This window comes from Gopherus evgoodei, chromosome 8 (assembly GCF_007399415.2).
Source record: "Gopherus evgoodei ecotype Sinaloan lineage chromosome 8, rGopEvg1_v1.p, whole genome shotgun sequence".
Taxonomy (NCBI): Eukaryota; Metazoa; Chordata; order Testudines; family Testudinidae; genus Gopherus; species Gopherus evgoodei.
Window position 1 is genome coordinate 38853077 of NC_044329.1, and position 13867 is coordinate 38866943.

General features: G+C 43.1%; 2 protein-coding genes across 2 annotated transcripts; both read left to right on the forward strand.

Moving 5' to 3' along the window:
* Positions 1-4091: 4091 nt before the first annotated feature.
* On the forward strand, positions 4092-6674 carry LOC115656675 (protocadherin gamma-A12-like). The gene has a single exon (XM_030573717.1). The coding sequence runs from the start codon at positions 4245-4247 to the stop codon at positions 6672-6674; it is 2430 nt and encodes an 809-aa protein (XP_030429577.1). The 5' UTR covers positions 4092-4244.
* A 1391-nt stretch (positions 6675-8065) lies between these two features.
* Positions 8066-10462, forward strand: LOC115656183 (protocadherin gamma-B2-like). Its single transcript, XM_030572585.1, has one exon. The coding sequence runs from the start codon at positions 8066-8068 to the stop codon at positions 10460-10462; it is 2397 nt and encodes a 798-aa protein (XP_030428445.1).
* Positions 10463-13867: the final 3405 nt, after the last annotated feature.

The following is a 13867-nucleotide window of genomic DNA, read 5'->3' on the forward strand; positions in this document are numbered from 1 at the left end:
TACAGTAATCGCCGCAGACAAAGGCACCCCCACTCTCTCCACCCAGAAAACCATCCTGTTGCAGATCTCGGATATCAATGACAACGCCCCGGTCTTTGAGAAACCTTCCTACACCGTCTATGTGCCGGAGAACAATCCCTCGGGGACCTCTATTTTCAGTGTAAAAGGCTCAGACCGCGATCTGGACCGGAACGCCCGAGTCACTTACTCCATCCTGAGCAGCAACCTCCAGGAGGTGCCTCTCTCCTCCTACATCTCCATTAACTCCCAGACCGGAGCTATCTATGCGCAGCGCTCCTTCGACTACGAGCAATTCCGGGAGTTTGAAGTGCAAGTGCAGGCCCAAGACGGCGGGTCCCCGCCTCTCAGCAGCAATGTCACCGTCAGGGTGTTTATTCTGGATCAGAATGATAACGCCCCTCGCATCCTGTACCCTTCCCTGGGAGCCGAAGGCTCCGCCTTGTTCGAGATGGTCCCTCGCTCGGCCGAGGCAGGTTATCTGGTGACTAAGGTGGTGGCAGTGGATGCTGACTCAGGGCACAATGCCTGGCTCTCCTACCATCTGCTCCAGGCCACGGAACCGACGCTGTTCAGCATGGGGCTGCACACCGGGGAGATCCGGACAGCCCGCGCCTTTGCGGACAGTGATGCTGTGAAGCACAGGCTGGTCACCCTGGTGAAGGATAACGGGCAGCCGCCTCTGTCAGCCACAGTGACTCTCAACCTGGTGTTTGCCGAGAACTTCCAAGAGGCTCTTCCGGAAATGAGCGACCAATCGGGTGACTCGGCATCTCAGTCTGATTTACAGTTTTACTTGGTGTTGGCTTTAGCCCTGATCTCATTTTTGTTCCTCTTGACAGTTGCACTGGCCATTGTGATGAAATTTTATAGAGCAAGGAGTTCCCCAGTTCTGAGATGGTTCAGTTCTGATTATTTCAAGGCGGGTCCCAGATTCCCACCCAGCTACTGCGATGCGACTTTACCGTATAGCTATAATCTGTGTTTAGCCGCAGACTCCGGAAGGAATAACTCTAATATTCTAAAACCAAATGGCCAGAACGATGTAGGAGAGATTATCCTTTCCAATGACAACTCTCGGATGTTTATGATGAGCAACAGCACCTCCGCTTCTGTAGAACGAATCTCTGAACCTGACAGCGTTGGGAAGGTGAGTTTCTGTGCGCATGCGCTTGCACGTGCTTGTATCTTTATATGTTTTAGTAGTGGCAAATCAAGGGGTTATATATCATTTAACGTTAAACCTAATTAATTAGAAATAGTGAATCCTTTGAACAACCAATTTTATATCCGCTTTTATTTGTTTATATTTGTTTGGGGCCTTGACATTATTTAAGTGGTATCAAGTTGATAAGGCAGAAAGTTTTCGAGGTATATTGCAATGATAAAATAAACTATATCAGCAGTTTTCAGTTTATGGCTATGTAGATAACGCATTGTCTTTTAAATTCATGATCTTTTTCTTTTTGGTTTTCCGTCAATTTTAAGAATGACAAAACCATTACAATATATTAATTTTATACATTAATGGAATAAATTAGCAGATAAGTAAATAACGCATAACACCAACAGAAATTCTCCAAAATAAACATCAAAATTAAAGCCAAAGTCCACCTGGGCCAAATTAGCCAAATTCTGTTGACCTGTAGAGCATGCTGCAAAGCCAATCTGATTTCATGGGCTCTTGGAGCCAAGGGAGACTAATTGTAATCTGTGTTGGTGTGCAGGATAATTTATATTTTAGTTTTCTGGATATATGAGTCTTAACCTTGCAATTGGAGTAGGCTACTGAATTTGATAAAGTTCACAGATATTATTATGCTGTGCAAAAGTTTCTAAGGCATTGGATAGGCACTTTTGCCCTATGATGGATGCCTAAATTAATATAGAAGTAAACCAATAAATAGATGCTAAATTCTAAACAGAAAGGTGAACAAATTGTTCATTGGAAGGGAAAGTGCATAGGACTGTGTGACTTCACACAATAATGTGTAAACTAAAATTAGTCTTCTTGTTTATTATGTGATGTAAATACAGGATTACTTTAATTTATTATGCAAAACATAAATGTGCGTGTCACTTCAAATTGAGGAAATTAAGCAGAGAGGTTGTGTTCCATTTGTCACAGATTTATTATGTGACTAATGGATTAAAGGGAAGAGTTCAGCTTTACAATATATCTATTATAAGATAATATGCATTTTGCATCTAGATTTGTTTCATTAATATTAGGGCAGTCAAGCCATCACAAAAATAATGGTGTTTAATCATGTGATATCAAAAACTATTTGTGATTAATTGTGCAGTTAATTGCATTGTTAAACAATAATAGAATACTATTTAAATATTTTTGGATGCTTTCTACATTTTCAAATATATTGATTTTAATTACAAAACAGAATACAAAGTGTACAGTGCTCACTTTATTTTTATTTTTATTACAAGTATTTGCACTGTAAAAACCAAAAGAAATAGTGTTTTTCAAATCACCTAATACAAGTACTGCAGTGCTATCTTTTTATCATGAAAATTGAATTTACAAATGCAGAATTATGGAAAAAGAAAACCTGTATTCAAAAATAAAATAATGTAAAACTTTAGAGCCTACAAGACCACTCAGTCCTACTGCTTGTTCAGCCAGTCACTCAGACAAAGAAGTTTGTTTACATTTGCAGGAGATAATGCTGCCCTCTTCTTGTTTACAATGTCACCTGAAAGTGAGAACAAGAATTCTTGTGGCACTCTTGTAGCCGGCATCACAATACATTTACATCCCAGGTGTGCTAAAGATTCATATGTCCCTTCATGCTTCAACCACCATTCCATGGGACATGCATCCATGCTGAAGATGGGTTCTGCTCCATAACAATCCAAAGCAGTAGAGACTGAAGCATGTTCATTTTCATTATCTGAGTCAGATGCCACCAGCAAAAGATTGATTTTCTTTTTTGGTGGTTTGGAGTCTGTATTTTCCTAATTGGAGTGTTGCTCTTTTAAGACTTCTGAAAGAATGCTCCACACCCGCCCCTCTCAGATTTTGAAAGGCACTTCAGATTCTTAAACCCTGGGTCCAGTGCCATAGCTATCTTTAAAAATCTCACATTGGTACCTTTTTTGCCTTTTGTGAAATCTGCAGTGAAAGTGTTCTTAAAATGAACAGCATATGCTGGGTCATCATTTGAAACTGCTATAACATGAAATATATGGCAGAATACCCATAAAACAGAGCAGGGGACATACAATTCTCCCCCAAGCAGTTCAGTCACAAATTTAAATAAAGCATTTTTTTTAACAAGTGTCATCAGCATGGAAGCATGTCCTCTGGAATGGTGGCCTAAGCATGATCGGGCATACGAAAACAAATAACATTGCCTGTTCTCACTTTCAGGTGACATTGTATATAAGAAGAGGGCAACATTATCTCCCATAAATGTAAAACTTGTTTCTCTTAGGCACTGGCTGAACAAGAAGTAGGACTGAGTGGACTTGTAGGCTCTGAAGTTTTACATTTTTTTGGTTTTGAGTGCAGATATGTAACGAAAAAAATCTACATTTATAAACTGCACTTCCACGACAGAGATTGCACTACACTACTTGTATGAGGTGAACTGAAAAAATACTATTTTTGTTTATAGTTTTACAGTGCAAATATTTGTAATAAAAATAATATACACTTTGATTTCAATTATAACACAGAATATATATGAAAATGTAGAAAAACATACAAATTTAATAAATGTCAATTGGTATTCTATTGTTTAACAGTACTATTAAAACTGATATTAATCGTGATTAATTTTGGGGGGTTAATCACCTGAGTTAACTGTGATTAATGACAGTCCTAATTAATATATAATATACATTAGGGAATTAAAGATGCTGGAGAAAATAGCTAACACACATATTGGGGGAAAATGCGTTTAAAATTATATATCTAAACTGCTGCAGTTATTGGTTGAGACTCTGAGCGTCGCTGTTCACCAATCAGGGAGACAAATGCGAGGAGAGATCCAGCCAGCCCCGCCCCGCTGTAACAGATCGCGCAACAGACAGACCAGACACACTTTGTAAAAAGCCAAAATACACAGTACCGCATAGCTGCACTAAACTCCCTGGGAAAGCTCTTGATCCACGAACTACGGATTGAAGAGCGGGGTTTTTATTTTTACTATTTTTATATACCGTTCTGACACACGGACTTAAGGCCTCTGTTTCCAGTGCTAGACATGACGGATATAAAAAGGCTCCGGGACTGCAACTGGCGAGTGCTGTTCTGGTTTATATTTTTTACCGTTTGGAAGGCAATTTCTGGGCACATTCGCTATTCCATTCCGGAGGAAATGCAGAAAGGCTCTTTCGTGGGAAATATAGTTCAGGATCTGGGGCACGATACAAAGGAGCTTTCAGACCGTGGAGTCCGCATTGTTTCCAGAGGTAGGAGTCAGTATTTTGCTTTGAATGTTAAAAGCGGTTATTTATACCCCACGGAAAGGATTGACAGAGAGCAAATCTGTGGCCGGATGGAGAAATGTCTGTTAAATTTTGAGGTTCTCGTTAAGGATAAAGCAAAACTTTTCCCAGTTGAAGTTGAAATCACAGATATTAATGACAATGCGCCCCGCTTCCAGGAAGATGAATTGGAATTTAGAATCAGTGAGTTAGCCGCTGTGGGAACCCGATATTCTCTTGAGGGCGCGCAGGATCCAGATGTGGGAACCAATTCTGTGCAGGGCTATTACCTCAGCAGTAACAAACACTTCTCTCTGGATGTGCAGACTGGAGCTGACGGAGACAAACACGCCGAACTGGTGCTGGAAAAGTCTCTAGACCGGGAAGAACAAGCTGTTCACGATCTAATCCTCACAGCCACTGACGGGGGAGATCCGGTCAGGTCCGGCACTGCGCAGATCCGCGTTATTGTCCTTGACGCAAATGACAATGCACCAGTTTTCAGTCAGCCTGTCTATAAAGTGAGTGTTTTGGAAAATGTGCCCGTCGGGTCTCTGCTGCTGACAGTAAATGCCACAGATCCCGACGAAGCGATAAATTCGGAGGTCACATATTCACTCCGGAAGATGAAAGACAAAGCGTCTCAGATATTCCAAGTGGATTCTACAACGGGAGAAATATCAACTGTGGGAAACCTGGACTATGAGGAAGCCGTATCATATGAAATGGAGGTTCAAGCAAAGGACGTTGGAGACCTCTCGGCCAGGTCTATAGTTCTGATAGCTGTTATTGATGCCAATGATAATGAGCCTCAAATTACAGTCACCTCACTCACCAACTCTCTGAGCGAAGACAGCCCGCCGGGAACTGTGATCGCCTTTATAAATTTACATGATCTGGATTCTGAAAAGAATGGTGATGTCATATGTTTTATTCCACCCAACCTGCCATTTCAGTTACAGAAATCATTTGACAATTATTACAGCTTGGTGAGTGACAGAGCATTGGACAGGGAGCGGGTCTCCGATTACAATTTAACTATCACAGCCACAGACCGAGGGACTCCTCCTTTATCCTCAACAACAACTATTTTCGTGCAGCTTTCAGACATAAACGACAACGCTCCTATCTTCACCCAGACATCCTACACTTTGTACGTCACAGAGAACAACCCCAGAGGAGCTTCCCTTTGTTCCCTGAAAGCGAATGACCCCGACTGGGGGGAGAACGCCCGAGTCACTTACTCCATTACTGGAACTGAGATCCAGGAAGCTCCGCTCTCCTCCTCTATCTCCATTAACTCTGAGACTGGGGCTATCTACGCTCTGCGCTCCTTCGATTACGAACAGTTCCGGGAGATTCGGTTCCAAGTGCAGGCTCAGGATGGGGGTTCCCCACCTCTCAGCAGTAATGTCTCCGTCACTCTCTTTCTACTGGATCAGAATGACAACAGCCCGCACATCTTACACCCCTCCTTTCCCACCGATGGCTCCACGGGAGCGGAGTTGGCCCCTCGCTCCTCCGAGCCGGGTTACCTGGTCACTAAGGTGGTGGCGGTGGATGCAGACTCCGGGCAGAACGCCTGGCTCTCCTACCAGCTGCTGAAGGCTACAGAGCCGGGGCTCTTCTCAGTGGGACTCCACAGCGGCGAGATCAGGACGACGCGCTACTTTCTCGACAAAGATGCGCTCAAGCAAAGTCTGGTGGTTTTAGTGAAGGACAACGGGCAGCCCCCTCTCTCTGCCACGGCCACTGTCACGGTGGTGGTGGCTAACAGCATCCCCGAAATCCTCTCCGATTTAAGCAGCCTCTCAGCTCCTGTAGACCCCCAGTCCAGCCTCACCTTGTATTTGGTGATCGCTGTGGCTTCCGTTTCCTGCTTGTTCTTTACCTTTCTCATAGTGTTAGTGGCCCTGAGGCTCCGCCGGTGGAGAAACTCGCAGCTGTTTGACTCCTCGAGTGTGACTTTCAGTGGAGTTCCCGTCTCGCAGTTTGTGGGGCTCGATGGAGTCAGAGCTTTTCTTCACTCCTACTCACATGAGGTTTCTCTTACCACGGACTCCAGAAAGAGCCAGTTCAACGTTACCAAATCAAACTATGCAAATATTCTGACTAGTCAGCAGACCTGTGAGATAAAGGATCCTGTGTTAATATCGGCAGATATAAAGAATGGTGATTGCGAGCAGAAATTTGTTCAAGTGAGTTAGCTTCTTTTCTTATTTTTCTTTTTAACCATGTTGATGTGTTTTAGGAGCCGGAAATATTATTTATTTATTTATTTATTTATTGTAAAAGCCATCGTCTTTTTTGATCTATCACGCGTTATTACCTTGTATTAGAGTGATCCCACTTTCCTTATGGCCCTCTAATTCCTTTCCCTCTTCAGTAGGGTAGGGTTTTGTTGTTTTTGTTGTTTGTTTGCTTATCTGTTTGGTGAGCCTTAATTGGTGACTCAAGTTCAAGTAACAGCATATCTTCCAGGCAAGCTTGATGTGTACTTTTTTGTTTACACGCAATTAGATCTCGATCTTCATTGGGGCTTTCCGACGTTACTACAATTCAAACAGGAATACCAGTGTAGCGTAACATATACAGTATTTTTAAAGGGAACTGCAATTGTTTGTTGGAAGGAAGGATCAGTTTACAGAGGGTTTTATAACAACTCCGAGAAACCTTTTTGAATGAGGCTTCAGTCTCCTTAGTTTTGCATATATTAGGTTTACTAGTTTAGTTTCAGGTAGGTGTTATTAGATCTTGACAATCCTGGGCTCTCTTTACATCAAAGTAACATAAATCCCACGAAATCCAGCAGACCAAAATTTGGCCGTTTACATGGAAAGATGACTGAAAAGGTATTTTATTTTTTGAAGGAAGTTCTGAAGAGAAATAATTTTGTTGTGCCAGGGCCCTGATTCTGGGCAGGGAAAATTTGTAATAATAACAATTCCACTGCGCTTTTTGTTAAAATCAAGCCACTTTGGTGACAACATACAAACGACACAAAAAGCAGACAAAATGGAAACCCATACCATTCAGCTTTCCTAAATTCTTTTTGTGTGTTCTTTATATATTCTTCTACCTAAGGATGGACGAGGGAATGCATTGATCCAAACGAATTTCCATTGCCCTCTCTGTACCTACATCCAGGCTTTTATCATATCATTCGAACTGCAGTTCTCCGGCAGAGACTCAGAGTGCCGCTGTTGGCCAATACGGCGCGGAGCTGCAGCCGGAGATCCGTTGTAGCCGGCTGCGGTGTGATTGCTCAATCACATAGCGCAGAACAGAGACAAAAACGCACACAGCCTCGATGCTCAGAGAAACCTTCCATCGGGACTCGGATGCACAACTGGAGTAATAAAGGGATTTTATTTTATTTTCATCGCTGCGGATATTTACAATACAGGCGGGATTTTAACTACAGGATCTAAACGGAATAAAAGAGAGGAAAAGAGCATAAGTGCAAGGGAGTGAGATGGAAACCGGACACAAACAGACCGGATGGGCAGTCACACGGCAAGTATTGTTGTTTCCTTTCTTATTCTCTTTGTTCTGCTGGGCGGTCTCGGAGCAGATTCGTTATTCGATTCCGGAGGAAATGTCCAAGGGTTCCCTTGTGGGGAATCTCGCCAAGGATTTGGGGTTGGATGTCAGAGAACTGCCGCAGCGGAAGCTCCGTGTCAGTTCGGAACAGCAATACTTCAGTGTGAATGGGGAAAATGGCAACCTGTATGTGAATGGCAGGATAGACCGGGAGGAGATATGCTGGGAAACTCCCCTTTGTGTCCTGACATTCGAAACGGTGGTTAAAAATCCTTTAAATATTTACCTCGTGAATGTCGCAATCCAGGATATTAATGATAATGCCCCGTGGTTCATAAAGAGTGACATTGATCTAGAAATCAGCGAATCAGCACTGCCGGGTGCGAGATTTCGACTAGAATCTGCGCAAGATCCGGATTCTGGGATCAACTCACTGCAGAATTACCAACTCAGTAAAAACCCCTCTTTTACCCTGGCAGTGAAAGAAAGCCCAGATGGCAAAAAGCAAGCAGAATTAGTCTTAGAAAAGTCTTTGGATCGGGAGGAGGAAAGTTCCCACCAGTTAATCCTGACGGCTGTCGATGGGGGAGATCCAGTCAGATCTGGGACAGCTCAGGTTAGGATTAAAATTACTGACGCCAATGACAACCCCCCCGTATTCACTGAACAGATTTACAAAGTCAGCCTGAGGGAAAATCTACCAAAGGGCACCTTAGTGCTTCAAGTGAAAGCCAGTGACAGAGACGAAGGTTTAAATGGCCATATAACATACTTTTTCGACAGCATACCGGAAAACACCCGCAAATTATTCCATTTAGACCCTGAGAACGGAGAAATTACAAATACAGCGATCCTGGATTTTGAAAAGAAAAATGAATACACGATGGAATTGGAAGCCAGGGATGGGGGTGGGCTGACAGATCACTGCAAAGTTCATATAGAAATACTGGATGAGAACGACAACGCCCCGGAAGTGACGATTTTATCAGTATCCAGTCCTTTTCCCGAAGACTCACCGCCAGGAACAGTGATAGTTCTGATCAAAGCTTTTGACCCAGATGCCGGACAAAATGGAGAACTTAGTTGTAGTATTCAACACAACTTGCCTTTTAAAATAATATCATCTTCTGTTAACTACTACAAGCTCCTCACAGACAGCACCCTGGACAGGGAAAGGACCCCGGAGTACAATATCACAATCACCGCCATAGACAAAGGCTCTCCTCCCCTCTCCACCCAGAAAGCAATCCTACTGCAGATCTCGGATATCAATGACAACTCCCCTGTCTTTGAAAAACCTTCCTACACTGCCTGTGTGTCAGAGAACAATCCCTCGGGGGCCTCTATTTTCAGAGTAGAAGCCTCAGACCGGGATCTGGACCGGAACGCTCGAGTCACTTACTCCATTCTGAGCAGCAACCTCCAGGAGGTGCCTCTCTCCTCCTACATCTCCATTAACTCCCAGACCGGAGCTATCTATGCGCAGCGCTCCTTCGACTACGAGCAATTCCGGGAGTTTGAAGTGCAAGTGCAGGCCCAAGACAGCGGGTCCCCGCCTCTCAGCAGCAATGTCACTGTCAGGGTGTTTATTCTGGATCAGAATGATAACGCCCCTCGCATCCTGTACCCTTCCCTGGGAGCCGAAGGCTCCGCCTTGTTCGAGATGGTCCCTCGCTCGGCCGAGGCAGGTTATCTGGTGACGAAGGTGGTGGCGGTGGATGCTGACTCAGGACACAATGCCTGGCTCTTCTACCATCTGCTCCAGGCCACGGAACCGACGCTGTTCAGCATGGGGCTGCACACCGGGGAGATCCGGACAGCCCGCGCCTTTGCGGACAGAGATGCTGTGAAGCACAGGCTGGTCACCCTGGTGAAGGACAACGGGCAGCCGCCTCTGTCAGCCACAGTGACTCTCAACCTGGTGTTTGCCGAGAACTTCCAAGAGGCTCTTCCGGAAATGAGCGACCAATCGGGTAACTCGACACCTCAGTCTGATTTACAGTTTTATTTGGTGCTGGCTTTAGCCTTGATCTCATTTTTATTTCTAATTACAATTATAGTGGTGATAGCCATGAAAATTAGAAGTTCAAAAAGCTCCTCTATTCTTCAGTATGTCAGGCCTGCTCTTTATTCCAAGGCTGATCCCAGATTCCAACCAGATTACGAAGCCGGGACCTTGCCGTATTCCTATAATTTGTGTTTGGCTACAGACTGTGGGAAAAATGGATTTAACTTGCTTAAAAGTAGCGACAAGAACATTAGAGCTGAGAATATCCTTTGCAATGACAACTCTGATATTTTAGTTGTGAATAATTCTGGTTCTGAAGCTCCCAAATCCGCGTCCGAAACTCTTCTCAAGGTGAGTTTTTGCATTAATGCGTTAATTACTTTTCTGGGTCCTGGTTTTAGCGGTAATCTGTTTTTTACCCCAGTAACAGTTTTAGTGGTTTGAATCATGAAATTCCGAAGACCGAAGAATTCCCCTGATCTTCAATAAATCAGTTCTAATCTTTATTCCATCATGGCAGATCCCTGATTTCTACCAAACTGCGATGATGGGACCTTACCATATTCTCATAAACTGTGTTGTCCTGAAGACGCTGGGAAGAATGAATGAAACTTCCTAAAAACGAATGGGCAGAGTCATACAGCCGAGAATCTCTTGTGTAATGACAACACTGCGATTTTAATTTTAAGCAGTAATTTTGGTTTAGAGGGCTCGAAATCTGACACCCGAACGCTTCCACCGGTGATTTTTTTCACTGACATATTCGAGGTGAAGTCTATACTTTGATTTTTAAGTGAGCACACTGTGGTGTAATATTTATGAATTTGTGGAGTCGTTTATATTGCGATCTTTTCAGAGTAACTCTTTTTTCCCTGTTTGCTTGTGTGCAATTGCTGTTATCAGGTGCTCCAAGTTTTAGTACCAAAGGATTGTTGGCTCCTGCTGTTTAGTGACAGATTTGTAGAAGCAAAAATTGTTTGTTCTATTCTATGCTTGTCATAAACAGATAGTTAAGGATTAATGCTTTTACCTGTAAAGAGTTAAGAAGTTCACCTAGCCTAGCTGACACCTAACCAGAGGAACAATGGGGGAACAAGATGTTTCAAAAGGAAGGAGGGAAGTTTTCAGTTTCAGCCGGAGTGAAAAAGATCAAGGAACCAGCCTCTTACCAGAGTAGTAAGTTTTAGAAAGGGATAAATAGGTTTATGTTTATTTTCTTTGTAGCTTGTCTTGGTACCATTAAGGGATTTATCAAAACTGGGTATTTGGGTATTTTTTGTGTAACTAAATTTGTGCCCAGGGGAACCTCCTCTGTGTTTTGAATCTGTTGTCTGTGAGAATAGCCGGTATGCTAATCTCTCCCAGAGGGTTTTCTTTTAGCTTTCTTTTCTTTAATTAAAAGCCTTTTCTTAATACCTAATTGATTTTTCCTTGTTTTTAGATCCAAGGGGATTGGATCTGGACTCATCAGGAACTGGTGGGGGAAAAGAGGGGTGATGGTTAAATTCTCCTTGTGTTAAGATCCAAGTGGCTGGATCGGTGTTCACCAGGAACTTGGTGAAAAAGTCTCTCAAGGCTACCCCGGGAGGGGAAGGTTTTGAGAGGAAAGGGTGTGTTCCAGATGGAGGATCTGGATGGTGGCAGCCATAGCAGATCTAAGCTGGTAATTAAGCGTAGAAGTGTCCATGCAGGTCCCCACATCTATACCCTAAAGTTCAGAGTGGGGAAGGAACCTTGACAATGCTATATAGAGTCATATCTTTCCCTTATCTGTGCAGTATCAGTCCATTTTCCAATAGTGCATTAAGTATCTGTCACCTCTTTATTATCATCCCTCCAGGGGGAGAATTGCGTGTTTGTGTTTTGGCAGGGTTTTGATTTTGACTGCGATGTGACTGTGCAATCAAATTTTTCAGCCATAATTTACCTGCCTGGAATTTATGGCATGCTGTAAATATATTCCATTTTTTCTAATATCTTCTAATGAGACATTTCGGATATTTAAGGAGATACTTATTCAAAGAATTATTAAATGAGTCATTTTTCCATTCAATTTCACAATGAGTTAATGTCCTGAATCATCAGGGAACATGAATACTATTTCAAATCAAGCGTGTAACAGAATGAGATGGTAAATTACATCATTTGTGATCAACCACCTAAAGAATCGTGATATATTAATTTGCAAAGTTTGTTTAAACTAATTGATTAGAACATATCTAAGTCAATTAAAAACCGCATTTCCTCCAGCATAAAAGTTATGGAATCTAAAGAGGAATTATGAGAAAAGGACCTAATATGGTCACCTCTACACGAGGATTCTATAACAGTCCATCATACACTGAGATAGTTTTTCATTTCTCTGATTTAGCGCCCTCTTAATGTTCTTCCGAGTCTGTATCACTCTCTCAAGGTGAACATCTAATTCTGCATTAGCATGTAGAAAACAAAACCGCTCAGGATATCTGTTAGGTCACCGACAAGGAGCAAACATTGGGAATACTATTCTCTTTGCTTAGTGATATAATATAATACACCATGTAAGAGAGATTAATTTGAAAGAGACCGTCAGCTATTCCCATTATACATAATTATATATCTCAGGCATTCTGTTCTCACGGGTTGAAAATAAGAAGTTTTATTGATAATAAAATGGAAATACAACGTTACAATTACAAATATCCCTTAATGTGCAACAATAACGTGCCTGTGATACCATGATTCTTCAATTATCTTATTTGAAGTGGAGTAAAGACACTATATGAGGCTCTGAATAATTCACAGGAAATCTGTACACCTACTTGGTGTTTTCATATTTTTATATCTTTGTGAGCCCCTGACACCAATAGACCTGCTTCATTCTGACAAGGAAAACTGACTGCGCATTCTAGTTATATAGGTAAATGGCACATCAGTATTTCAATAGCACCGTGAACTTTATGTAAAATAGATAAGGAACTGTCCTCGTTAAAACAACTTAATCGAAAGACTTGTATGAGTTTATTTCTAATATAAACATCACTCGGTATACATAGCGCTAGAGACTTAAACTGACATTAAAAGGCGGATTTTTAAATCATTGCCTGCAGTTATTGGTTGAGACTCTGAGCGCCGCTGTTGACCTATCAGGTGGAGAAAAGCGCTGAGAGATCCAGCCAGCCCAGCCCCGCAGTTACACAGCGCAAAATGCCCACGTCCACACTACAGGGTAAAATCGATGTTATTAAAATCGATTTTATAAAGCAGGCTTTATAAAATCGATTTTGCGCGTCCACACTAGGGCTACTTACATCGATGTTGAGCGTCCATGTTCCCTGGCGTCCATGTTTTCCCTGAGCGTTGCACTCTGGGTACCTATCCCACAGTTCCTGCACGGGTCCCTGCCCTTTGGAATTATGGGTTACTAGCCCAGTGCATGATGGGATCAAAGTCCCCGTCCTGGGTGGTTCTGGGTACAGCCCCACCCCCCCTTCCTGTAAACGGCACACAGTCAGTTCGCGCTGTTTTTACTGGCTGCAGTGAGGGAAACGCCATTTTGCAGCAAGCATGGATCCAGGTCTGCTCTTGTCCTTGATCGCGAATGCTGTAAATAATTCACGCATTCTCGTTCTATCACTGCTGACCCATGATGCAGAAATGCAAGAGAGAATGCTTGAATGCGGGGACGACAGCGATGACGAACTGGAGAACGAGTTTTCTGACACCCCGGGCCCCTGCACGTTGGAGCTCCTGACGGTTATGGGTGAGGTTCTACCCGTTCCGCGCCACTTTTGGGCACGGGAAACAAGCACTGACTGGTGGGACCGCATAGTCCTGCAGGTGTGGGACGATTCGCAGTGGCTGCGGAAC